At 50.7% G+C, this 27,408-nt stretch overlaps 1 protein-coding gene across 5 annotated transcripts in view; it reads right to left on the bottom strand.

The window, feature by feature from the left end:
• Window positions 1–27,408, bottom strand: part of RNF220 (ring finger protein 220) — a 249,869-nt gene that overhangs the window by 17,035 nt on the left and 205,426 nt on the right. For 4 of the 5 annotated variants that reach the window (XM_037827411.1, XM_037827409.1, XM_037827412.1 and 1 more), the window contains exons 3-6: window positions 18,839–18,971; window positions 10,750–10,795; window positions 7,173–7,274; window positions 2,015–2,057 (exon numbers count right to left, since the gene is read on the bottom strand). In XM_037827411.1, the coding sequence (XP_037683339.1) occupies window positions 2,015–2,057; window positions 7,173–7,274; window positions 10,750–10,795; window positions 18,839–18,971 (324 nt within the window). Of the gene's footprint in view, window positions 1–2,014; window positions 2,058–2,192; window positions 2,446–7,172; window positions 7,275–10,749; window positions 10,796–18,838; window positions 18,972–27,408 lie in introns of those variants that run through there. The other variant, XM_037827413.1, reaches the window with a different exon arrangement.

Consider the following 27,408-nt stretch of genomic DNA (forward strand, 5'->3'; position numbering starts at 1 on the left):
GAGAGCTCACTTGTCCAAGTAGCTAAAAAGCAGCAAAGGCAAGACAGAAACCAGGTCTGACTCCACAGCCTAGAATGTGCTCCTGTCCCTAGTTGGTCAGCATCAACAAAGACTGTTCTCAGTGAATGTGCTAGGGCAGCAAGAATATGCACTTGAGCCCTTCCCTCTGGGTTGCACCTCCTGCCTGTTCTGAGGCAGGGACTCCAACTCAAAAACAGCCTGCCCCTAAAAGACCCAAACCAAAAGGAAAGCCAGCATCCCCCCAGACTAAGCGTGGGGCTTGAGAAACTTTGGTCTGTAGCCCGGCCCATCACTTCAATTTCCTGTACTCTGATTACAGGAGATGTAACTATGAACTGGTGCCTCATTTGATTTTGTGGACAGATACAGGTCCCTCAGCCTTGGCTGCCCTAACCCTTGGACTCTCAGGTTCAAGCAGCCTTGACACTTCAGCACCAGGGATAAGATGGAGAAGGGATCAGAAAAACACTGAGCAAGGGACGCTGAGAATTCTAGAAGCACAGTACAGAGCAGAGTGCCAATACAAAAGTTCCTTGCCTACCCTGTCTAGAACCCAAGGGAGTTATCAGTCGGCCCACATTTCACGAAAGTGATCAGCGTGGGCTTGACAGCTCTTAGAGGCCTTCTCTGAAAGCAGGTGGTGTATGCCTCCCTGATAAGAAGGGGCCCATGATAGATACTGATTGATAAATGAATAAAGATATGAATCTCATTGAAGAACTGCCAAGAAAGGCATGATCCTGGAAGTTCCCCTTGCTCAGGACACCCAGACCAGCAGAAGACCCCTGGCAGTCTCAGAAAAGCATCCTGATGGACTGGATTCACCTAGAAATTCTCAGATAAGCAAGGGAGGTTTGTTTTTTAACTCACCATTTATCTTCTAAGTCCAGATAAGCTTACTAAAATTTGGTAGGGAATGTTTCCTTACTAGAGTCTACCTCTGAGAAGGAAGAGTCAAAGTATTTGCCAAGGAGATAGGTAGTGTGGCATGGTCGGAGGAGCACAGGCTTTGGAAGTAAACTTAGTCAAATCATGGCTCAGTTACACCCCAGCTGTGTGACTTTAAACAAATTACCTTCACCTTTCTGAGCCTCAGTTTCCTTATGTATCAAACGTGTGCTAACATTTTCCTTTCAGAGCTGTTGTGAGACTGTTGCCTAACATGGTGCCAGCCCATAATGAATGCTTCTTTTCTCCAATGGGCTCAGCCTGGCAGTAGAAACCGAGTGGCAGAAGCTAGGGGTCTTGAATGTCTGTGGCCTCACTCACTCAACAGCTGGCTCAGAGACCCGAAACCCCTTCTGGCCAACCCCCAGGTATACCACACCCCAGTTAGCACAAAAAGCCGGTATCATTCAATTGTGTTAGACAAATAGGAATGCTCCAGAGGTTTGAATCCAAAAGGGAGGGGGGGGGGCGCCAGGTAGTGCATACACCGCTTGCTTTCAGAGAAGGCCTCTAAGAGCTGTTGAGCCCACGCTGATCACTTTTGTGAAATGTGGGCCGACTGATAACTCAAAGAGCTCTGGGATGAGTTAGTTCCTGTTGCCGTGGGAACTCCAGATCTCACTGCATTGTCAAGTCTCAGCAGAGAGGCTCTATTCACACTACTGGGCACTGATTAAAAACTGGAAGAAAAACATTCTCAGCACCCTGCCAGCTTGTACAGTCAGGTCCCAGCAGTTTGGAGATTCAAAGCTGAGTTCCTGAATGGAATTGTGTAGCTTATTCCTCATTCTCTGGCACTTATTGCCCCCCAGGGTTCTTCAGGGGCTTTACAGAGACTAGGGCAGGAGCTGGGAACCAAAACCTCCATTAGACAGATGGGGAAACTGAGGGCAACTACCATGGTTTGCACATACCCAAGCGCTGTGACTGCGAAGATGCCAATAGGCCCCAATGTCGAAGAGACCCAGGCAAGCCAGGAGCTGCAGACAGTGAGAGAGGGAGGAGGCCGGGGGTGGGGCGAAGGGAGGGGCTGGGCAGGACTCACCATTCAGTCGGGTCTGCCGGTTGGCTCGCACTCTCAGGAACGTCTAGGAGAAGATCCCGAGCAGATGCGGAAAAAGATAAGAGAGCGTCAGGCGCGGCCAGGAATCTCGGCCCCCGGTCCCAGCTCCCGACCCTCGTCCAGGCCTGCCCCGCCCCGAACAGCCCAAAAACAAACCTACTTCCTCCCTCCCGCCGGCCCCCCTGCTCCGTCTGCCGCTCCGGGCCCTTGGCATAGCCGCCGGGGGCTGCTTTAACGGGACCCCGTGGCCGCCGCACGGAGCCGCCCCAGCTCCGGCCTCCGGCGCTCCGGGCCCCGCGGCCGCCCGGCCGGCGAGGGCGGCGATGCGGGCGGATTCCCCCCGGCTGCCCGGCGGCGGTGGCACCTCAGCTCCCAGCAGCGGCGGCGGCCATGTTGGCCCTGATCACGTGACGCGCCGCAGCCGTGCGCGGGGGTGAAAGTTCACGGGGGGGGGGGCGCGACCGGACCGGGACTAGGAGACTGCTGCTTGTGTTCCGGTAGCGACCAGCTGAGGCCTCCCCAGGGTACCTCCCACTGCTCTCAAAGCCTACCAGTGCCAGGTTTAGCTGCGGCGAGATCCTCTTACCCCGCCCCGCCCCCCTTCCCACCGCCAGGTTCTTTCCGCCCCTGAGCCCTGCCCCGGTGCCCGCCTCTCGCGCGGCTGCCCCAGGGCTGCGACGCGGGGACTGGTGCTCTGCGAGAGGAGGCGTTGGAATTCCCGATATTCCGCAGGAGATCCCACTGCAGGCTCCCAACAGTCGTCACTCCCACCCCCACGCCCCAGCCTAGCCCATCAGCAGTCCGGTTATTAGAGGATTCCCAACATTTCTTGTATGATGGACATGGTGCTTCCACAGGCACCGCTTACCCACGCGGCCAACATTGGACTCAACAGCCCCCAAACAGGCGACTTCCTCCTGAGTTCCCACTTCCTAAGAGGATACTACCATTCACTCAGGCGAACCCACACGGAAACGTTTGACCACACTCTCTCCATCACACTCAGTCCTTCACTGTCCCACCCAGTCTACCTTTAGACGAGTCTACCTTTAGATGTCTCTTAAATTGTCTCATCTCCACCTTAACGGAAAAATAGCTTTCTCTCCCTTAATAGCACTTCCTTCTCTGTGCTTTGGTTACAGCTTCTCTGTACTTTGATTACAGCTTGTACAAAGTCTTTATCGGTGGACTGACCATTCCGGGGTTGGACCATGTGTGAGTTATCTGGGTGCACCCCAAGCCCAGCACAGGACTTGGCATAGGCCAGACATTCCTGAGTCTTTCTTCAATGGCTGTACCTATCTATGGATGCCACTGTTTTAGTTCATAACCTTATGAACTTGTAGCTGCCTCCCATCTGGTTTTCTGGTCACCAGTTCTTGCCCTGAAATCCATCCTTCACACTGTGATCTTTATATTCTACAAAATTAACCATGTCTCCTTCCCTCTTTTTAAGTCTTCCAATGAATCTCCCCCTAGAAGATCTGTAGCACTGCAAACAAGCCTTCCCTGACCTGCTAGGTCTACTTCTCCAGCCTCTTCTACCATGCATACACACTCTCCCTCTGCCCTCCTGACCACTCAGCCTTGCAGAGCTTTCTGTAGCACTTTGATCACTTCATGCTTTGGCCTCTGGGCAACATTATCCTCCATGCCTTCCACATATCTCCTGCTTGGTTAAGGTTGTTCATCCTTCAGGACTCTGGAAAGGCTACACTCCTCTCCCCTATCCTTCCAAGACAGGGATAGTTGCGTCTTCTGAGTTTTCACAGTCCCTTGACTTCCCTCTGATCATGCATATTTTATTTATTTCCATATCTGTCCTGTCTACTTGGGAGGCCATCTCTATCCAGTCACCTAGCACAGGGCCTAGCACAAAGGAAATACCAGTGGGAAGGGGAGGAAGATGTTTAGGAGGGAATGAAGAGGGTGAGCAGCTTGGTCCCCAGTTCTCCTTTGGGAAGGGGTTCAGTTGAAGGAGGTCTGGATGGCTTTTTCCTTCACAGACATTTCAGCCCAGGTTAGGGCCTCTGCTTCCTTTCTAGGTCTATCTCTCACTGTTTCTCCAAATAGCTTTTTGTTAGTCCTGGGCTCATACTTTCACCCTACCTGGAAAGTCTGAGCCCAGTGCAAGGCTGGAAAACAATCTAGGTTTCAGGGCCAGACAGACTCAAGTTCAAATCCTGACTGTTACTTTTAAGTTATATGTCCTTTTAGGTATGTAGCAGGAGCCAAGTAAGTAAATGAGAATCCAAACCAGAAAACAATATCCTCTGCTTTCAAGGCCTAGTTCAATGATTTTTAATCCAACATGTGTGCCAGGCATTGTGTAAAGAACAGGAGATGCTAGTCTTTGGGTTACTTTCCAGCTTCATCTACTACCATTTCCCCTTGTGGTTTACAGTCTTAACAAAACTGAACTGCTACCAGGTCCCAAAATACATCACTCTGTATTATACCTCTATGCCCTTTGCACATAGTGTTGCCTGTATCTGGAATATCCTTTCTTCCTTGTCCATCAGGTGAACTCCAACTTCTCCTCTGAAACCCTGTTTGGTCATTACCTCCTCTGTGAAGCTTTCTCTGGTTTTCCTTTCCCTCCATTGTTCCATCCTAGAAACTTATTTATACGTCTGTCATAGCACTTAAGACACAGAGCCATAATCATCTATATCTTCTAACCCTTTGAAGGCAAGGACACTGTGCTGAGTATGAGTGATTACTAGACAAATGTTTGAGAAAAGAAAGGAGTAAAGGAAGGATACAAGTCTAGTGGAGAAGTCAGACTCATCATGATATATTAAATATGGCCACCATTTCTCTGCAGCTCCTCATGTCAAGAGCTGGAGACTACTTCTTCATCCCTTGATTCCAGGCTGGCTTTGTGACTTGCTTTGTCCAATAAAAAGTGGTGAAAGTGATGTTGTGTGAGTTAGTTCCTTGCATCTTTGGCCTTTGCCTTCTTGATGTGACATTACCCGGAGATTGCCAAGTAAGGAAGCTGATCTAACCTACTGGAGGATGAGAGGACATGTGGAAGAGAACCAGGGTACCCCAATCTCCCAGACATGTGGTGATGTCATCCTGGCCTTTCCAGCCCAGCTGATCCTCCTAGCTGAATGAGTTGCATGAGTGAGGAAATGGCTCATTCAACTCAAGGAATCATAAGAGATAATAAATTGTTGTGTTAAGTCACTCCGTTTTGGGATGGTTTGTTATACGTCAGTAGATAACTGAAGCATAGCTTAACAGGCAATCACAATTTAGGGTGATAAGGGCAATGACAGGGACACACAGAGGTCCTGGAAAGAGATTGTTAACTGGAAAGGTTCCTAGAGGAGGTTGTGTTTTGGCTGGGTGTTGAAAGATATATAGAAATTTGATGAGGAGAAGGTAAAATAGTTCTATTTAAACAGTTTGTCTTTAATAGAGGGTAAAATAGTCCTGTTAGAAGAAACAGCATGTGCAAAGACATGGAGGCAAGAAAAGAATGGCACATCTAGGAAGTGGTTGGCTAATGGTGAGCGTAACGCATAGGATCCATGGAAGGCAGTATTAGGAGTGGAAGCTGGACATACAGGTTGAATCTAAATCACAAAAGGCCTTGCATGCCATGCTAAGGAGGTTGAACTTGATCTTACAGAAAGGAAACTAATCTGATTTGCCCTTTAAAAGGTGTATTTTAAAGTCTAGAACAGGGTCTGGGGTCTTAAACGTGGGCTCCAAAGATGCCTGGGTGCCTGGATGGGCTCTGCTGCCTGTGAATATATGTGGGGTTTGTGGTGTGTGGGTGTGTATGTGCATGGTCATATGTGTATTTTTTTTTTTTAGGTAAGTGGAGAATAGAAAAAATACTAACATTCTGGGGGTAGGAAGGTGTCAGGGAATTGAGGCAATTTTTTGCCTGATGGTTACTCTTCCTAGTTGAACAGATGATGAAGCTGAACGCTGAGTGAGTGAAGTTGCTGAGACGGGACTCCTGAAGGCAGGGCTCTGTCTGTCCCCTTGGAGTGGAGCTCTCTGGGAGAGAGTTCCTTGTCTCCTTCTCAAGATGCGAATCCCTTGGGGAAGGGTCACTTCTCCACCTCAAGCCAGGGCTGTCCTAGGGACTGGACAGGGCTGCTTCTCTCAAAGTAGGGTTCGTGGGAGCTGGGGTCCCTGCACAGGGCCAGCACTTTGGGCTACGCTGGATGAGTCATCTGTATGAGAGCGTTCAGTCTGCACTCAGCACTCCACTCTCCAGGCTCCACACCCTGATACCAGGTGGTGTCAGCCGGAGGAACGGGTGCCTTTCTCTAATCGGTCTGCCTGGAGGGGATGCCTTTCTCTAATTCCAACAAAGTCTTCATATGTGCTAGTAGGGACCTTTGTTCTGCACTTCAGATTTGTCTTTCGGCATCACATGAAGGCTTCTGCATCACGATGCAGGGTTGCTTTTCCCTTTTCACACTGGGGCTCCTTGAAAAGTCCCATTTCCATCTAAACAAATGTTCCTTGGGGCAGGGCCTTGTTTTCTTCCATCTGATGGGTGCTCTCAAGGCCAGGGCTCTGTCTGTCCTCAGAAAAAGACATCTGGGGGAAGATCTGTCTCCTTCCTACCACAAAGGAGGTCCATGTGTAGCTTAGGCTGTTGCCCCTCTCCTGCTCTGATCTTTTAGGACTGTGTGATTACTCCCTCTGTTTGCCAAGGCACTCACAAGCAATGTCTGCCTATCTGTTGGGCCTGATACCAAAGTTTGGTAGGATCGAGTAGTTATGTGTTCAAGGGATCCTGGTCTTGAAGTTTGAAGTCTGGGGGTGGGGACCCCAGGTGATTCTGGACTATGTCTCTGGGTCCCCCATGAGACCAAATAGAATACCTCCTGATGAATGGAATGCTTAGAGGTGCTTAGAGCCCACCGGAGCCCAGGTGACTCTGGCATTGCTCCCCCAAATCCATTCAAGGCCCGTTCTGTGACACCTGTGCCCCTCTGCCTTCTGAATTCAATTAGAGGCACTAGACACAGTGGGAACCAAACACAGCTCAGTCCTCTCCTCTTGCCTCCTGAAGAAGAGGAGGGGGAGTTAGCACCAGGAATGCCCTCTAAGCTGTCCCCAAAGGGGGCTTACTTCTTATACCTGCCCTCCACCCCCTCCTCACCTGGTATCTGTCTGAGTGGTGCAGGTCATCAGTGGCAGATGAGTGTGGTGATGCTGTCGGAGACTCTCCTTCCCTCTTGATGGACGCAGACAACAGGAGAGACTGAAAGAGGATAAAGAACAGGTGGCCTCAGGCCCACATGAGACCCATAGTCAGTGCCCTTGAGTTCCCAGTCCTATGGAGCTTTGGGAATGAGACAGAGAGAAGGAGGGACAGAGGGATCATTCTTGACATTCTGAAGACATGTGGTTGTGCCCTGGGAGGTGGTTGTGGGAGGGGATGTGCTGATTCTAGGGATGGGTAGGGATCCTCTCAGGGGGCCCAAAGCTCCTAGACCCCTGCTCAGGCTAATTTCTGCCCTAGGGGGCTGGGACTCCTAGTGGACTGAGACTATACAGGCTTTGTTCTCCCTAAAAGAGGAGCGATTCTGGGAACCCCATGAAGGGTTGGAGCTAAAGCCACATACCTGCCACCCCACCTGCCCTTAATACAGGCTGATGGCAGCCCCGCTGTGGAGACAGTAAATTAAATAGTATGTATGAGTTTCCTGTGTGCGGCCAGGGATGTACGCTGGGTCCATTTATCCCCATGCTGTGGCGATGACCCTAGCAAAAACCCCGGCAAATCTAATCCCCCCATGTCAATCCTGCGCGGCCTCTTCTACATACGCCCGCAGTTTAGATTAATAAACTGTCTGCTTTAAATTGTGTGCAAGCACCACAATTCTAAATACCACATGGCACGTTCAGCCTGAGAGCCAGCTCTTGCCAAGGCCTTTTCAGCTGCGAACTGGGGGCCGGGAGGCCTGAGAGCAATCCATACCACCCCCCTACCCCCCTTCTCCAGCCTGCACAGCTCCGAGCCGGAAGCACACAATTCCCTAAGAGGCCTTCCCAGCCTAGAAAACCATGCCAAATCGCCACTGACAGCCCAAAGAAAGCAATTTGGGAAAGATGGAGCAGCCATTTATCCTTCATCTCCGACTGAGCCTTAGGATGTGACCCGCATGCGGTGGCCAAGCTGTACATCCTCAGGCAAGGGCCCTGGGGAGGGAGAGGACAGTGCTGGTCTGGCAGGGCTCCCTAAAGCGCCTTCACCCCAGTAACCATCTGGGGTTGGGCAGGAGGGGGAAAGGTGGAAGAGGAAAGAGGCTGGAAGGGGCCTGGGATGGGATTCCCTACAGTTTGGAGCCCCTTCTTCACCCACCTAGACCCTGTGGGAAGCCTAGTGGGTGACTGAGCCCCCAGCTCAGAAAAAAGGTACTTTTGGGCACTGTCTTTCTCCTCCTCTGGTTTCCAAGAAGATGCTGCGGAGAGGACACAATGTGGGGTCACCCCATCCCCACCCCGGCCCACCCCCCAGGAGAAAGCTTAGGCAGCTCCGTGCGCTCTCTCTCACTCGCTTGCTCTCACTCTCTCTAGGTTAGAAGCCCTGAGAAGCCTCAGCATTACACCTGGGGCAAGCGGAATAAAAAAAGGTCACTGGCGCTTTTTAAACATGGACCAAAAAGCAGTAAAATGTGTTTTGAAGAAAAAAATCCCGGCATTAAATCATGACTTTTTGCCTGGCTCTTCGCCTCATTAAAAGTGGCCTTTTGGAAGGTAAAATTATCATTGTAAGCGATAAGATCTTTAAGAAAATAATTCACGGCTTCTTCACCCTTTAATATGATAGCCGCCACCGGCTAATTTTTTTCTTAATGGCAACGAGGCCATCAATCTTGTCTAAGGCCCCCCTTGCCCTGTCCTCCTCCTCCTCCTCCCTCCCTCCTTCTCCCTGTCCTCTCGGTCTCTTGCCTGAACCTTCTGCTGCCTACCTCTCCCAGCCCTGACCTGCGTCCCTAAAACCTAGGTCAAGGCAGAGGGGAGACCCTTAAATATTCAGTCTTGTGGGTGTGATTCTATATCTGAAAGTGGATGAATGAGTATCTCTTGTCTCCAAGTTGGTTATGTCTGTGTCTTTGGTTGTAGGACTTGGCACATGTTTAAGACTTCCTGTATGTGTGTTCTGATCCGGGTATGTGTAGAACTCGGCATGCACAGGGATTGTGCATGCCAGGGGTTTGTCCTCAGAACACAGGCCTCACTGGTGTCTGATTCCCAGACCCTGCTGGCCATTCTCAGGTGTCAGGTGTCGGGGTTGTGATGGCAGACCTGGCAGCTTGTCCAGGACATTCTTTAACCACAGCTACTAGAGGCTGCAGCCTGGGCCAAACCCAGCGAGTGTGACTTTCCACCTCCATGAGCCCATAGCTGCCTGGCACCCACCTCTTCTTTCTTTAGGCTGGGAGGGGCTTCAGGTCCTTGGCCAGGGCATACACCTGTCCAAGGCTAGGCTGGGCTTTCTGTGTCCCTCCTCTGCCCACTTTGCTTACTACAGTTGAGTGATTTCCTGAATGAAGGTGCCAAGTCCACTCACCTTTTTAAAAGGTCTGTAGGGTTGTTGGGCCAACCCCATGAGGGCAATACTTGTCACTTTAACTCCTTCTCCCAACAGTTCACCAGCGATGTTAAAACTTCCAAACACAGTGGCTCCTTCTCCATTCTTCCCCTGTTTGACTGCTGACCAGCCCTTACATTTAGAAACTTTTTTTCCTCTTAGGATTGTGGGATACCATGCTCTCGTGTACTCCTCCTAACTCTTTGTTCCTTCTCTGTTTCCTCTATCTTGACCCTAAATGCAGGAGTTCCCTAGATTCACTCCATACACTCTCTTTCACTGATCTCATCCATTCCTAAAGCGTCAACACTCATTCCACACGCCCCTGTAAAATAGGCTAGGAATTCCTGCCTTTACAGTTCTATGTACAATTGTGAGAACAGGGAAGCAAGGATGCCACCTCACACTGGGAGGGGGTGGGGGGAGGATACTCAGTGTGAAGGTTATTCCTCCTGGCTATCTCCGCAAAACCATCACCTGTGGGAACGCAGTCCCACTGTGCCTCTGTAGCCACCTAAGGGAGTTCCTGGTAAATGCTAAGGCCTCTCTGGCCCCCGTTTTTGGAGCCAGTTACTTGTCCTTCACTTTTCTTTTCTCCATCTAATGCCTTCAAGTCTGTCTCCCACAGTGTCCATTCAGAGGGGCAGAATGTCTCCCCAGATGAGCTCAACACCCTCTCTGGCTCCCTGCTGTGCGCAGGACAAAGTACACACACATGAGCACACACACACACACACACACACTCCCTGGTCTGGCTTCTAAGGCCCTGTACCTGCACTAGCTTGACCCGAGTCTGTATTTTTCTTCACCTGCTACAGCATCTTCTTCCTTTGAGGCTGCCCAGCTTCAGTGTCTGGGTCCTCCACACCCCCAGGCCACACTGGGCTCTGACCCCTCTCTTGTCTAGAAGAAGAGGAAGTCAGGTGAGCTACCCTCACTCCCAGACCACACAAACACACACAAACACACACACACACACACACACTCAAACACGCAGAGTAGCCCTAGGCCTCGGGCTGATGTTCAAACCCTGGAGATGGTTGGATGCCCGGGAAGAGCTTCTTTTTGTAGGAGGAACCAGTTCTGGGTGGGCCCAGGTTAGAATTGACAGGGGGAAAACACGCAATTGACCACATACCTTGGGGGTGCCTGGAGCCATGGCATCCTTCAGAAGGAGATTCTTGCTGCCAAGAAAGAAGAGAACAGGGTGACCATTCCACCTGCTGCCCAGGGCATGCAAGGGGAGAGTTGCAGGAGGAACCCACAGAGAGAAGGCATACCAGCCTGGGCCACCCAGCTTAGCCAAGCTCCACCCAGCCCTTTCAACCCCAGCTGGCCCTGCCCAGCTCTGCCTCATTAGGGGTCAAGGGCCAATGCTGGCCCCTGGGAGGTGGAGATAGACACAAGGCATGGTAGGTTAACAGTGGATCTGAGGCAAGGGCTTTACCTAATTCCTGGTGTCAGCCCTGAGGATTCTGCCTGTCCTGGAAGTCCTCTTCCCTCCATCCTCTGTCCCAGCCTGCTCTTAGCTCCTATGGGATTGGGGTGATGGAGCTGACATGGCTCTTGTCAATTCTCCCTCCAACACGCTGCAAACTGCGTTAGGCCAGGAATGATCTCCCCCTGATTCAATTTGTCAGCCCCAGGCCCTCCGGCATCGGGCACGGCGGGCGGGCGGGAGCTGGGCCCTGAAATATGGTGGGTGGCTCAGAGCAGGCGGGGGGCAGGGGTGGGAGGTGATGGATGGGCTGTGGGGGAGGCGAGGACTGTGTTTAATAACAAAATTGGTATGCAAGGCCACAGCCCGCGCTAAGCATGAGTGATCCAGAGCCACAAAGTATTACAAATCCCCGCTAAACAGATGCTGACAATGGAACAAGACGTATCAAATCAGATCCACTTCAGAAACATTAATATCCCTGTTCCCATCCCTCCCTCCCCGCTGCCCCTGCTATGCGCACCATGTCTGTGCTCACACATTCACATGCATGCACTCACACACGCAAAAACATGCACACAGAAACCCTGGCTGATACACACATGTGGGTGGGCAAAGCTCATTCGCAGAGGGTCTCCACAGAGACATGCACCCGGAGCGTGCACATATAAAGCACACCCACAGATATATCCTCAAGCACAAAAGACACACAGTCACACACCCAAGGCAGACACATGAATACATGGGACAGAAACGGATATACAGTGTGTGTGCACAGAGGACACCCACAGCTGGGCAGGCACCCCAGGGCCAGGCTAGACACACCCAATATGTGAGCACAGGCAAAGGCAGATTCGGATGAAGTAGTGGTTCTCAACCGGGGGTGATTTTGTCCTCCCCAGGGGACATTTGACAATGTCTGGAGACATTTTTGATTGTCACAAAAGGAACGGATGGGGGTGGGGGATTGCCACTGACATCTAGTGGGTAGAGGCCAGGGAGGCTGCTAAACAGCCTGCAATGTACAGGACAGCCCCTCACGACAAAGCATTATCTGGCCCTAAACGTCAATAGTGCTGAGGTTGAGAAACCCTGAAATGAAGGCAGATAAACACATATCCACAGACTCTCTATAATTCTGCCAACAGTCACAAAGATGCATGTGGCCATACCCGGAGGCTCAGACATGCATACAGATGTGCAGGCACACAGAGTCACATTCCCAGAGACAGGGCCACAGAGACACATTCGCCACCGTCACACAGACCCGAGTGAAGACATGCTCGTGCACATACGTCCACATAAACACAACGCATGGATACTTATACCCACATGCACTGACACACACCCTGAGCCACGAGCACTCACAAATGCAGACAGGCATGGACACATTCACACAAGTAGACACACACATCACAGTGCGGAAGCCACCAGGCTTAGTAGCAGGGCAAGTCCCAGGTCTGAGGATGAAAACTAAACTGTCTGCCCGTCTGACTCACACAGTGAGGGCAGCGTAGACCAGGTTCCAGACAATTACATTTTGTTTATAAATGGTTCCTGTATTCTTGCTTTGTGCCCAGCCCTGATCCAGGCACTGAGAGGAAACGGAGCTGCTCTCTTGAGCAAAGCAACGAGTTTGCCAGTTCATTACTTTATGATCCTTTCACTCCTTCAGTCACTCAGTACACAAGTGCTGACATCACCTTCGTGACTTACAGGTACAGAAATGAGGCATCAATTGTATAACACCATTCTTGCCCCTCCTTTGGATTGGGGTTTGAGTGTTATCTGAGCCTGGCTCAGGTTGGAACAGAAAAGAAAGGAATGAGCAATCATTGGGCACCTACTGTATACATAGACACAGGGCTAGGTACTTTACGTGTATTATCTCATTTAATCTTCCCCAAAACTTTGCGACGTTGACAAAAAGAAGTTACGTGACACCTCTATAACTGTCCGTGGAAGATCTGAGTCCAAAGTGCTACTTTTTCATTGCCCATACTGCTTCTTAAAATACTAAGGGATTAGGATAGGGTGCATAGCTATGAGCTTTTTTTTCTCTCTCCACTTGCTGTGCAACTTTGGAGAGTGCATCTGCTGACCCCGGGCTTCAGTTTACTCTGCTGGTGAAAAGAAATGGGGATATGCTGGGTGAGAATGCCCAGCCTCTCCCTTTGCCAATCCTCTGAATCTTTCCCTAGCAATCCTCTTCCCTTTCTCTTGCATTGGATTAGTACTGCCTCTGACTCCTTCCTACTCTCTGAGCAAGGGCCCCAACCCTACCTTTCTTCCAATAACTTGATCACCTCCAACTTGGCTTGCTGCACCCCCCCAACCCCCCAAGAGACTGAGGAGTCTGGCCAGGGCCTGCCTGGGAGAGCTGAGGTCTGAGCCCAGGAGCTGCAGGCAGCCTGGCTCCCGCCCAGCCCATCAGCTCTGCCTTCCGTCCCTCCCTGTTTCCACAGCCCGCCCCCAACGATTTCCTCCCTTGCTCAGTCACTCGCTGCCTAGTGATCCATGGGTTTTAAATTATAACTGGGACCCAGGAAACGCGTTCCTAAGTACAATATTCATGGGCTGGGCTGACACTTTTAATTAAGGTGATTTACACTGAATTATCCTTGGAAATAAAGAAATCGTGTGCTGCCCGGGAATAAACCATCATCACCAGCCGCCTTTGTAAGTTACACTTCGTTTTAATCTATTTGGGGAATTGTTTATCTAGTTCATTACCCAACCAAACACCGAGGCTGGCCTTAAATAAGGCTTAAGTGGGGGGTGAGGGCACTGCCATCTCCACACCCCGCCTCTCCTCTAGAGTCACCCAGCCTCCTTCTGGCTTCTTCCAGCATTTTTAAAGCACTGGCCAGAGAGGTGGCTTCCCAGTCCAGAGGCCAGATCTTGCAGTGGCTCTAGAAGCCTCCCAGAAAAGGTCTCGCCAAGCTAAGCCCCACTGTCAGCTTTGTGGAATCTCTCCATGTCCAAAGCTCCTTCCCCTTGCTGAGTGGAAATTCCTATTTGAGGGCCACCGAGAAGTCTGGGGCCACCCCACATCTACCCTTCAGTCTTCAGCCTCCCATCTATGTTTCTGCCTGTTCACATCCAGTCCTCACCCCATCACCATCCCAGAGACATGTTAGGCTTAGCATGCCCGGAACTCTTGTCTCCTTCCTTCAGATGCTTGTTTCTCTGACGCCACCACTCTCCCAGTCACCTAAGCCAGAAAGCTTCCTCCTTAACCCAGGAGGAATTAGCTAAGTCCTCTTGCTTCTTCCTCCACCAAGTTGCTCATCATTCCCTCTGCCATTGAACTAGTTCAGCCTTGTCATCTTTCCCCTGGACCTGCCCCCTCTCCTCACTTGCTCCCATTTTCTATCCAATCCATACTCCACGTTGTCTCCTGAGCCATTCCCATGAGGCAGTTCTCTCTAACCAAGCCTCTTCCAGGCTGCGAGCATTCTAATTCCCTCATCACTTTAGGACATCCCGCAGGCATCAAAGGCCCTCCACGCTCTGTCCTTCATCTAGTTTTGCCGTCTTAGCTCCAACTAGCCATTTCCTGGGGTCTAATGACATCCCTGTGCAGGACTGAGAAGGGGAGACAGAGGAAGGAGTAAGGGAGGGTGTGTGGTGAAAGTAAATGTTGGTGTGTGTCTAAGTGTGAGCATAGCTTCCGTCTGCGAATAAGTGCCTTGAAAAGTGCAAGTGCTTTGCCAATGAGAGTTCTGTTCTTACTATGTGCCGTGTACCTGCGGGAACGTGCATCAGTAGGAAGCATGTGTGTGTGTTTCACGGTGTATGTGTATGAGCGCATCTATGTGTGTTGGAATGGGGGTGTGCGTGGCCTCTGTGCCTGTGTCTGTGAAAAGCCAGCAGCCCTTGCTTGGGAGCTAGTAGTTTCCTGCTTCCGTGAGCCCTTGGATGTGTCAAAACCAGCAGCCCGCATTGGTTTCTATTGAAAAAAAGTAGCAGCCTGCTCCTGGGGGCCTTTTGTGTTGCTGGACACAGCAGGGCAGAGGGCAGAAGATCGGGCCCAACCTGAAAAGCTCCACAGGTAGCAGCCATGTGGAAAGGAGGGAGGTGTCCCTGTAGATGGAGGGACAGCCTCAGGAGCCCATATGCTGAGGGACGGGAAAGGGGGCAAGTGCAGGGGAGGAGATGGAAGGGAGTGTTAGAGAGAAGAGAGGAGAAGCAGGCAGGGGAAAGGAGGGGTGCAACGGGGCAAAGGGGGGGCCTGCAGAGCTGGGAGGATGCCTGGGGCCACCTGCCCTGGATGCGGTTTGACCTCATCTGGGCTCCGCCCAGAACTTTCTGATTGATGCACACACTGGCTCTGCCCTCCCGCAGGACTCAGTTTTCCTATCTGAGAAATGGCTGGTGTTAGCCCCAGGGAGCATGATAATGGGCACTGGGGAGAGGGAGAGCATCAGGGGCCCGGGTGCCTCATCTTTCTCCAACCTCCTCTGCTCTTCCCCTGACTCCCAAAGAGCGGGCAGGGGCGGGGCACGGGCGGTCTAGGCAGGGCCCTCCACACGCTGCCCGCCTGCGCGGCGGCCGTCAGCCCGGAGGGAGCTGACACGCTCCCTGGGAATTTATCACGCACCCAATTACAATGTTAATTGGCAAGTTCCTGAAATCAATTAATTCGCAAATTTTTTCCAATTAAAAATCCAGATAAATCAAGAGGGCGGCCGCGGGCCGGTCCAGCCTGCAGTCCGGCGGGCGCAGCGGCCGCAGGGAGGGGAGGACGGACGGGGAGAGGGGAGGGGGCTGCGGGCGCGGCTGCCCTTGAACGCCTTTGCCGGCCGGTCCGACTGTCAGCGCGCCGGGCGCGGCGGGGCCGAGACAGATAAAACCATCGACCCGTCGCCGCCAGCGCTTCGGCTTTATCGATCCGACGGGAATTTCACTTGCTGTGCAGATCCTGCTGTCCGGCTGTCAGACACCCTGCTGGGGAGGGGGCGCGTGCCGGGGGCGCAGGGCGTGCACGTACGGAGGGGGCAGGGGGAAGGGGGCGCTGAGGTGGGCCCGGGCGTGAGGGATACAGAAGTGGGGTTTGCAGACATAGCTGTGAGTGGCATGCAGCAGATGTGGGGGGCCTGGGCAGGGAAGTGGAAGCAAGGAAGTGGAAGTTGGGGGTGCTTTAAAAGACTGGGGGGCATGAGGGATTGGTACAGGGTCATGGGTCCTGGTGGAGCAAGGCTTTGGGCAGAAGTGGATGCCCTGGGCAGAGCAGGTGTGGGGTCATGGGGACCAGGCCATGGTGTGCCTCCCACTAAGGGACAGAGGGAGAGCTCGGTCCTCCATCCTCCAGACCCTTGGGGGCACATTGCCACACTGCTTTTGCAAGGCTCCACCAGCCCCTCCATCTCTGTCTCTCTTCTCTGTACCTGTAGAGGGGAATTTCTCCATTGGGAGCAAATTACACAAAAAACCCTCCTGGGTTGGGCAGCTGAGGTATGGAATTCAACTGCAGACAGATGTTTCTTTCACTCTCTCTGCTTCTCTAGGCTAATCTGGAGAGGGAGGTGGGAGTGACAGAGTGGTTAAAACATGGGCACTGGGGTCAGATTGCTGAGGTTTGAGTCTTATCTTGACACTTACTAGCCATGCAATCTTAGGAAAGTCACTTAAATCCTCAGCTCCCTCATCTGTAAAATGGGGGTGATAATTATCACCTACTTCAGAGGATTGTTGTGCAGATTAAATAAATTAATCCAATGCAAAGTACTTGGCACACAGTGAGTGCTCAACAAGGATTATTATTATTATCATTAGTGTAGTCTTCTGTGGTGGTTTAAAAGTATGCCCACGTATTCTTTAATACTCTTCCCTTCAAGGGATCGAGCTTAATTTCCTCCCTTGAGTGTGGGCTGGTCTTGGTGACTTGCTTCTAGAGAATGTAGCAGAAGTGACAGGGTGCGATTTCTGAGACTAGGTCATAAAATGCTTTGTGGCTTCCTCCTTATTCTCTCTTTTGGATCCCTTGCTCTGGAGTAATTCAGCTGCCATATTGCAGGGACCCTCAGTGAGCCCTATGGAGAGAGCCATGTGGTGAGGAACTGAGGCGTCCTGCCCCCAGCCATGTGAGGCGCCATCTTGGAAATGGATCCTCCAGCCCCGGCAAGCCTGCAGAGGACTGCAGCCTTGGCTGACATCTTGACTGCAACCTCGTGAGAGACTCTGAGCCAGAACCACTCAGCTATGCTCTTCCTGAATCCATGACCCACAGAAATTGTGAGATAAATATCTGTTGCTTTAAGCATCTAAGTTTTGGGGTAATTTGTCACACAGCAATAGATAACTAAGATATCAGCTCAGACCACACTTCCCTCAGGAAGCATTCTCTGCCTTGTGCTGGGTTTGGTGCCTCCCTGATGCTCCCGCAGCCCCAGTTCTTCTCACATAGCAGTCTCTATCCCTCAGGGTTTATTGCCTGACTCTCCCACCCTCTACTATGAGCTTCTGAGGAGGAGGGACCACACTTGATTCACCTTTGAATCCCCTGCTGTCTGCAGGGACGATCGGGTGAGAGGGGTAGAAAGAAAAGAGAATGGTTAAGTCTGCCGACTTAACTGAATAAGAGGTGGGATTGGGATTTGGAGGGGCAGGCTGTTTGTTCTGAGGCAGAGTGTAGTTTTCCAAAGACACTACAACAATATACTCCCATCCCAGTATGCTCTTCTATTATGAGACCATTGCCATTCTGGCCATCTAAGGTGGGGTGTCTGTTCTCTCCCCTTGAATCTAGGTGGGCTAATACCGCTTGACCAACAGAGTACAGGAGAAGTACACTAAGTGACATCAGAGGCTAGGGACCCTGCTTCCATCTCATTGACTGAAACATTTGCTTTGGGAGCCTTAAGCTGCCGTGTAAGAAATCCAACTATTCTGAGGCTGCCATGCTGTGAGGAAGCCCAGGCCCCATGGAGAGAGAATCATGTGTAGGTGCTTTGGGTCACAGCACCAGCTGAGGTCCTTTCTGACAGCCAGCATCATCCACCATACCTGTGAGGGAAGGAGTCACCAGATGATTCCAGCTCCTAGCCATTGAGTCTTCCTAGCTGAGGCCTCCACCTTGTGTAGCAGAGCACAAGCCACTCCTCTGTATCCCATCCAAATTTCTGACCCCACAGGTTCTATGAGCATAATAAACAGTTGCTTTTAACTGCTAGGATTGGGGGTATTTGTTACAAACCTCCTTCCTTGTGGCTCCTCCACAAGGCCCTTGAGGAGGGTTGAGCCAAGTCCTTCATGCAAGAAGAATGGGTGTGGTGGGCTGAGGGCAGGTAGAGTGGGCATGGGGGAGCAGTCCTGAGCACAATTCTCAAGGATGGTCCCTTTCAGACCCTGAGATTCACAAAGCAGAGAGTGTTCACTCCCCTGGATGGCAGCTCCAGGCTGCCCTTCTGAGGGAGGCCCCAGGCCCAGCACCTGCTGCTTTTACCCTGCCCAGAGGGCAAGCATGGCAGTGCCAGCAGGCCTGTGGCTGTGGCTACAGTTTCCTTTCCCAGCTCCTCTGTGCTCTTTGGAGCCTGAGGTCTGAGGATCACTCTCCTCCCATCTCCAAAACTTACATAGAAGGGAAAGGGCTTCCCTTCTTCAGCTGGAGGATCTGAATGGTCTGCAGGAAGAACCACTTAGAAGGCAGAGTGGAGGAAAAATGGCAACAGGGGCTTGTCTTCTACCTGAGGCCTGGGGTGTTGCCTGATGGCTAGTTTGGGGACCTGGTGGCTAGAACCCTGAGTGCAATCCTCTGCGGCGGGCCTCCCTTGGTAGATGGCTTTACCCGGCAGGCAGTTGGCCAGCTGTTCCAGTTCCTGCTCCATATGCTCCTGCAACGCTCTGGGGCCTCAGCAGGACCTGGCAGATGGGGCAAATAGGGGCCTGGCTGTCAAACAGCGCTGCTGCCTTCTTCTTACCTGGTGAGGAAAGAACAGACACTTAAGCTGGGCTCATCCATGGAGGCAAACCCATGTCCCAATCCTCTGAGCCACACCCGCTGCTGCCTCCTAGGGCTCCTTGCCCTCAAGGAGGGTGACCTGAGGATCTGAGTCCATGAGCATCACTTCTCTTTGCAGCTGTAGAGGCTGTGTCCATGACAGGCGCCTCCTCAGCCAGCCACCCCTCTTGGAAATCTATTGGGACACAATCAATGCTCTGTGCAATCAAAGCTTGATCACTTAATTTCACGCGTATTAGGAAAGAAGCCCTTGGTTTAATCATACCACTACCCAGAATATCCAGTGCCCCTTCTGTCTCTACTTTCTTCATTGGTTTCATACTCCCTAGATCTGGAGAAGGAAGAAAAGGGAGGGGAAAGGGGAGATTCATTCCTGCAATCATTCAACAGACATTCTCTGATGTCTACTTGGAACCAGGCTCAGGGCAGGGCAGTGGGGACACAGAATGGACTCGAATCTAGTTCCTGTCCTTGAGGTCCTCAAAGTTGAGTAAGAAAGACAGAAAAGGAGCCAGGGACTTCCAGGGTGGTATTCTCTCCTAGTCATCACTGCTCCCCAGGGTTCTATCCCTGGACCTCTTCTCTCCACCCTCAGCATGCCATATGATCTCATTCATTCTTATGGCCCTAACTTCCACCTGTGCCTTGTTGACTCCAGAATCTCTCTCTCTCTATCCCAGACCCTTCCTCCATTCTCCAGACCCCTATATTCAGAGGCTTATATACAAATGGCATCAAGGTCATGGATGTCTGGATGCCCCACAAGAATCTGAAATGAAACAGTCCAAACTTGAACTCTTCAACTACTTCACCCCTTCTACAAATGCACCTCCTTCAGAACTGCCCATCTCAGTTAGGGATACCTTCGTTCACCTAGTCACCCACACTAGAAACCTTAGCCTCACCCTAGGCTCCCGCCTTTGCCTTCCCACCCCTCCCACAATCATTTAACCTCCAAGTCCTGTCCATTCTGCTTGTTCAAAATTCCTGGAATCTATATTCTCCCTGTTCAGGTCTCATCACATCTCTCTGGGATAACTTCATTGGCCTTCTATGAGTCTCACTGATTCTAGACTCTCCCTTTCCAAAATACCCTTCAAATTGAATATTCCCAATACATGAGCATATGTGGGCATAGTGCTGGCTATGCTGATTTGGGACCCAATTGGGAGCCTGAAGTCTATTCTCAACTCTGTCACTGATGGTAGTCAGAACATTCCATGCTGGGAAGGAGACTTAGAGTTGCCTAGTGCAACCCCCTTAGGATGCCAAACACTTCTCTCCCCCTTGCCACTGCCCTGCCCAGTGTTACCTTGGGCATGGGATTGAGAAGCCCCGTTCATTTAGAAACATCCCTGCCTATACACAGACACTTGGATTGTAGAAAGGCCTTCATTAGATTGAGCCATGCTTCTTCTTCCCACTGGTGTCTTGAGAAGGTTGAAATCAGCTTTCAGAGAGATAAAGGCCGTGCCAGAGATAATTGAGATGGTCGCCCAATTAGAGTTGCCAGACTAAATACAGGATGCCTAGTTAAATTTGAATTTCAGATAAATGGTGCATAATTTTCTGTATACATATGTCCTAAAGATTGCAGGGAATATACTTACACTAAAAATTATGCATTGGTTTATCTGAAATTCAAATTTAGTTGGATGCTGTTTTTTTTTTTTTTTTTTTTTTAATTTGCTAAAATTTTTAATTTGCTAAATCTAGCAGTCTTATACCTGAGCAAGCTTCCAGTTCAGGCTGAGCACAAGAACACACCTCCCTTTGACATAGACAGTGTTGGGGATTGAATCATGTCCCCCACAAAAGCCATGGTCAGGTCCCAACCCCTGGTACTATGGAAGTGAACTCATTTGTTAATAGGAACTTTGAAGATGTTATTAGCTAAGGTATACTCAAACCAAATGCGGATGGGCCTTACTCCAAAATGACTGAAGTCCTTATGAGCAAAGGAAATTGGACACAGAAGGAAAGAAGTCATGGGGAGCAGTCAGAAGCTGGATGTCAACAGAACCCAGAAGAGAAAGAAGATGCTGCCATGTGCACTGCCATGTGACAGAAAAGCCAAAGAACCCTAAAGATTGCCAGCCAGCCAGAAGATACCGGCCCCTGGAGAAAGTAAGCCTTCTAGCCTCTGAAACCATGAGCCAGTAAATTCCTGCTGTCAGGCTAACCTATTGTATGATATTTGTTTTAGCAGCTGAGAAACTAAAATAGACAGGATGATCACAGCTCTCCTGGACGGCCAGACTGAGTCATCTGAGAGCTCAAAGGAGGAAGTAATTCATTCTCCAGCAATTCAATGAGAGTGGAAAAAAGAGAAGACTCAACCAAGGAAGTGAAGTTTAAGTTGCACCTTAGAAATGTACCAGGCAGAGATCTGGAGTGGGTAATTGAATGAATGATGAATGAATGAATAAATGAGTTGTGACTACCTTGTGGGCATCTTCATATCTATAGATAATTGATAACAGGCCTGGAATAGACTAGATGCTCAATGAGGAAGCAAGAGAGAGACAAAGAGGAAGGGAAGGACGAAAGGATGGAGGAGAGAAGGGAAAGAACAGATTTCCTAGAAGCCAGATGACCTTTGCAGAGCTGGCATGTCAGTGAGGAAGCTTTCTGTGTGCGGCAGTGGAGCAGGTAAGGTTCCAGTCTTTGTGGCTAGGTCTCTGAGGAGGGGCAGGGGCCCTACTGATCACGAGCTTACCTCCGCCTTGGTGGCTGTGATTCTGAAGCTCAGGAGACAGCTGGAAGTTACCTCTGGGTAAAAGCAGCTGCTGTGGCCCTGGTCTGGGAGTTGTGAGCTGAGGAGTCTAGTCTCAGCTCTGCCCCTTACTCCATTCAGTCAGAGAATCTCAGAGAATAAGACATTAGAAATTCTCCATGACACTATCTTTACTTCACAGATGGGGAGAATGAGGCTCCTGCTTGGGCAGGGACACCTGCACTTGGCTCTTGATCTCATTGCTTCATTTAACAAACATTTATAGAACCATTATTCTATGTCAGGTATTATTCTAGGAGAAACTGGAGCTCATAAAGAGATTTATAAAACACATTCTTGGCCTCAAGGAGCTCACAAACTAGTGGAAAAGCCAGAAAAGGAGGCCAGTGATTCCATTCCGTGTAGCCCTGGTCCAGGAGTCTGAGGGAGGCGTGAGCGTGTGCTGTGGGAGGGCAGCATGGAGGAGGTAAAGCTCCAACGGAGGCACGAAGGATGAGTAAGGAAGAATTGATGAGGCTGTTGAAACAGATCATTGAGGCAGGATCTGGGGTGTAAGGGGGAAAGTAGCAAGAGATGAGACAGGAGAAACAGGAATATGCAGGGCATGGGGGTCTGAGCAGAGCTGGAAAGATCAGGTTTTCAGCTCCCTTTAGCCTGAGACACCAAATGTGGCTTATGGGGCTTCCCGGAGCTCAGATTCTTTTCTTCCAGACCAGGGACCAAGAATCAGCATTCCCATAAACATATTCTCAGTTCATCTGCTTTGCTGCCACAGGGATCTTCCACTTTTCTGAGCTTGGCCTCAGTTTCCCTAGCAGGACAATGGGCCATTCCCTGGCTCCACTTCAGGAATAGCCCCGACAGGGATCAGTGCGAGAACTCGCAGCCAATGCCCTCCCCACCATGCTCATCTTCTCAGGGGTTAGAATGGCAGGTATCAGCATGGCCAGGGCCCCCCTGCCTCCCTTCCCCCGCTGTGTTCCCTATAATTTTATATTGAGACCTGTGGTCATGACGTGGGTTTTACTGCACTAATGACATGGCCTGCCCAGGTTTAATGACAAAATCCATACTCTGGCCCTGGGCCTGCTCCTCGTTTGCATAATTCCCAGAATACAGCTCCCTGAAGCTTTTGACCTGGGCCATTACAGTGGCCATAAAACGGGCCATAAAACTGCTGGGGATGGCCACCAGGAGGGGGCTGCAGTCTTGCTGGGGTGGGAAAGAAGCCCTCAACCCCCTTTTCTTTCTAGGCCTTGGGGGAGGCATCCTTTGGGTTCTTCCCTTTCACAGTCCCCAGAATCTGGGAATCCATCTCAGGCAGGAGAGGCCTCTGGAAACCCTTAGTCCAGCTGCCCATCGGAAGCAGGAATCCCTTCTCCAACACTGCTGCCAGCAGAGCAAGTAGGCAGACAGAGCCCACGGAAGCAGCTGTCAGAAAGCATCTTCTCTCTGAGCACTCCTCACTCCTGCCCATGACACTGTCCCCCTTCAGAGCTGGTCAAGCCCTTTGGCCACAGGTGGGTCTAGGTCACCGAGTCCTCGCTTGAATCTTGTCCCTCTTCAGGAGACCTAGCTCCCCAGGGAGGTCAGGAGCCAGGCCAAGCAGCCTAGTGGGGAGACACGGGAAGCACGAAGGGATGGGGACAGTGGGGACAGGGACCGGGCTGGCTGTCAGTGCTAAAGATGATGAATGGGGGAGGTGAGGCGGGAGGCCCAGTGTTATCGGCAGCGGACGGCGGGTGCGGGCGCTCGTCGCTCCAGCTAATCCCCGGGCGCTGCCTCGGCCCTTGCACTGATAACGAGGAAATGGGACTGACAACAATTTTTAGCTGAGAGATTCTTCACCAAAATGCCAGGCGGCCGGAGGTCTGACAGCGCCTGATTGAGTGTGTGAGTGTGGGGGGGAACGCCCGCAGCCCCCTCCCCTCCCATGCAAAGATGGATCGCTCATTCTGCCTCCCGTCCACATTCATTACTGCACCTCCCTCCCCGCCGCCCGAGCCGCCTGCCGCAGGTATCCTCAGAAGCAGGAGGAGAGCAGGGAGGGGTCTCTGACCCCGTCCACAGCCTCACACAGAGGGCAACTCAAGCTCGGAGAATTGAGCGGTTGCAGAGTCAGGGACTGAGAGTCAGGACACCTGAAAGCAGGTCCTAGCCTGGAGGATCCCTCGTTGCTGACCTCCAGAGGGTCTCTTTTCCTTTCTGAGCAGCAGGGACATTGTTGTTCAATGGGACTAGAAGACCCTACTCACCAGAAAACAGCGAGGCCCCCGCCGTAAGCCATGGACAGGGACAGGGACAGGGACAGGCTGATGGAGTGGAGGGCCCAGGCCAGGCCAGGCCTAGGTAGCGCCTCTTCCTTGCCTGGGGCAGGCTCCAGCTGCTCCAGCCAATCGGGTCAGAACCAGGTCTCCCAGATCGGCCCTCTGCTGCCCTCCTCTGTTGGGAATTGCTGACCATTGGGAACAGGCTGGTCCTGGCAACTCAAGGGCTGCAAGAAGCCCCTGGACCAGGACCACCTTCTCTGCCACCTTCCATAGGAAGCCTGAGGCAGAACTGGATGTATGGAGGATGAGGGTCTCACTCACAGGGAAAGCCACCTCTCTCCTAGATCATTAACCCCTGTCCAGCCCTGACACTCCCTATCATGTGACTACCTCTCTGGCTTGGCCTCTCTGGTTTTGTCCCAGTTTTGTTGCCTTTGGGCTCCATTCTTGCATCTCTGCTGGTCTGAACAGCAAGTCCCATCTCCATTCATTAGTTTTTTCCTACAGACCACAAAAGGCGGGGCTTGACTGCCTGGGGTCTAAGGATGGGGAGTGTTAAAATGAGGGTGAAGGTGACTCTAATGAGAGATGGCAATGGGGGCTGAGACTTTTAAGAGTATGTATTTGTGTGTGTGTATGTTTGTGCACATGTGTGTGTCCCACACTTGCCTCCTCCACCCTCCAAATAGAAAGGCCTCCATTTCTTTTCCTAGTGACAAAAATACAGAATTCAGCAGAGTTGCCTCTTACTAGCTGTGTGACCTTGGGCAAATCACTAAACACTTCTGAGCTTCAGTTTCCTCTTGTGTGAAATGGGGATATCTAATTCCCAAGTCTTTTGTGAGGATCCAGTTAAATCAGGGATGTCTGCAAGTGAAGGGTTCTTATGATCACCCCTAGTAAGACACTGGCACAGGGTTGTTGTTGCTTGTGCTTTTACTGACCCCATCCTGTACCAGCCTTTCTTTGCACCGTATCCAGCCTTCTTCACTGATATGATCAAGACATTTACCATTCAGTAGATGGCCTGGCCCTGGCTCCTCTGCTGCCGTGGTGGTCCTTCTTCCTATCCATCCATACCCACAGATCGCTTTATTACTTTGTATGTCAGTGTCTCCATCTGTCCAACCACCCATCTGCTTATCCACCATCTACCCATTACTAACAACAACAATAATAATCACTATTTATTGAGTGTCATGCCATGTTAGGCTATAGCTTCATGCTGCACATATTTTATTTTATTTAATCATGACAAACAGAACTGTGAAGTAGGTATTATTATCTCGATCACCCTGATGAGGAAAATGAACAATGCAGTGATAGAGTGGAAAGTTCACAGCAGGGACTCAGACCCAGATCTGACTCCAAAGCAAGTGCTCATAACCACTGAGCAATTCCCATCTACTTACCCACTCACTCACCTGGCTAACGACTCAGTAATATTTGAAAGATGTCTATTGGATACTGCCTATGGATCTGACATGGTGCAGATACTATACGATAATGAACAAGACAGACACATTCTCTGCCCCCAGGGACTTAGGACCTAACTGGGGATGCAGGTATTAAACAAATGTCACTACAGTGGTCTTAGAGAAAGAGAAGCATGGGAACTGGGCCGGGGGGACAAAGCAGAAGCCTAGAGGATGAGTGGGAACCAGTCAAGCAAAGATTGGGGGAAGAGTGTGTTCTAGATAGAAAACACCATGTTTGAAGGTATGGAGGGGAGAAAGCCTATGTGTGGAATTGAAAAAAGTCCAGTGTGGCCAGAGCAGAGAGAGTGAGGCAGAATGTGAAGATACAATGATAGAGAGGCCAGATCCTGGAGGACTTTTTGGCTACCTTAATGATTTTGGATATTTTTAAAACCTACAATGAGAAGTCACCAGAGAGCTTTAAGCAGGGGAGTGACAAATCAGATTTGCATTTTAAAAAAGATTATTCTAACTTCAACACAGAGAATGGTCTAAAGGGGCAAGAGTGAATGCAGCAGGGCCATTTAGGAAGTTATCTCACTAACTTGGATGAGAGATGATGGTGACTTGCTCTAGGATGATGATGATGGAGATAAAGAGAAGCAGATGGTTTGGTTGTAGTGGTTGAAGGGCAGAAATGAGTCTAGGTTGACTCTAAGAATTACAGCTTGAACAACTGCTAGTTGTTTATGGACTTATGGAACACAAGAGGAGGAGCAGCAGGCTGGTGAGGAAGAAAATGAGTTCTGCTTTGGATGTACTTAATTTGAGGAACTGTTAAGATGTCCATGTGAAAATGCTGAGTAGGAGCTGCATGTGAGCCAGGAGCTAGAGTTATAGAACTGGGAACCACTGACATATTGATAAGAATTGAAGTTCACCACTGTATTCTCTGTGCCTACAAAAATGTCTGGCATATGGTAAATACTCAATAAATATTTATAGGATGAATGAATAAATGGAAGAAGTTAAGAGTAGGTGAGGCCACCTAGGGAGAGAGTATAGAGGAAGAAGAGGGCTGGAACAGAGTCCTGAGTAACTCCAACAGGTGGAGGAAGTTAAATCATCAAGGACTGAAAAGAAACAGTCATGGAGCACATTCCCAGGGAACTGGGGAGAGCCTGGCTGCCACCACACTGTTGTGGAGGGGTTGAGCGTGTGCCCTGGAGATGGAAGGGAATCCAGGAGCTGCCCCGATGTTTGAGGAGGGTGGGGCCGAGAAGGTGGTCTCCCCAACGTGTGAATATGTTGGAGCACTCACCACAGCATTTGGAGAGGAAAGGGCTGCCACAAAGGCACTTAGGAAGGGTTATACTCCTGCTCTCTCAAGCCCCAAGGATGCAACGTTGTTCTGTAAATGACTCTCAGACTTTGAAATCTAATGGAGTTTGTTCTGCAGGTTTTAGGAACTGTTTTGGTCCTGTTAACCCTGTTTTCCTTACTCTTTCTCCTAATGGCAATGGGAATGTTTATCCTATGAATGTCCCTCCTTTGTATATTGGAAGCACATAACTTGTTCTAAGTTCACAGATCCACAGCTAAAGGAAAATTATGCCTTAGGACTGACCATGCCTATGATTGATTTTGTTGGAATTTTGTACTCAACTATTGTTACTGAAATGATTTAAGTTTCTGTAATATTGTGGGAGGAATGTATTTTGTATATGGAAAGATAATGTCTTTTTGGGGTCCAGGGGGTGGAATGTGCCAGTTTGAATGTATTATGTCCCCCCAAACGCCATTATCTTTGATGTAATCTTCTGTGGGCAGACCTATCAGTGGTAATTAGATTGTAATTCTTTGAGTGTTTCCATGGAGATGTGCCCCACCCAACTGTGGGTGATGACTCTGATTGGATAATTTCCATGGAGGTGTTGGCCCACCCATTCAGGGTGGGTCTAAATTAAATCA

Source organism: Choloepus didactylus, chromosome 2 (genome assembly GCF_015220235.1).
Source record: "Choloepus didactylus isolate mChoDid1 chromosome 2, mChoDid1.pri, whole genome shotgun sequence".
Lineage (NCBI taxonomy): Eukaryota > Metazoa > Chordata > Mammalia > Pilosa > Megalonychidae > Choloepus > Choloepus didactylus.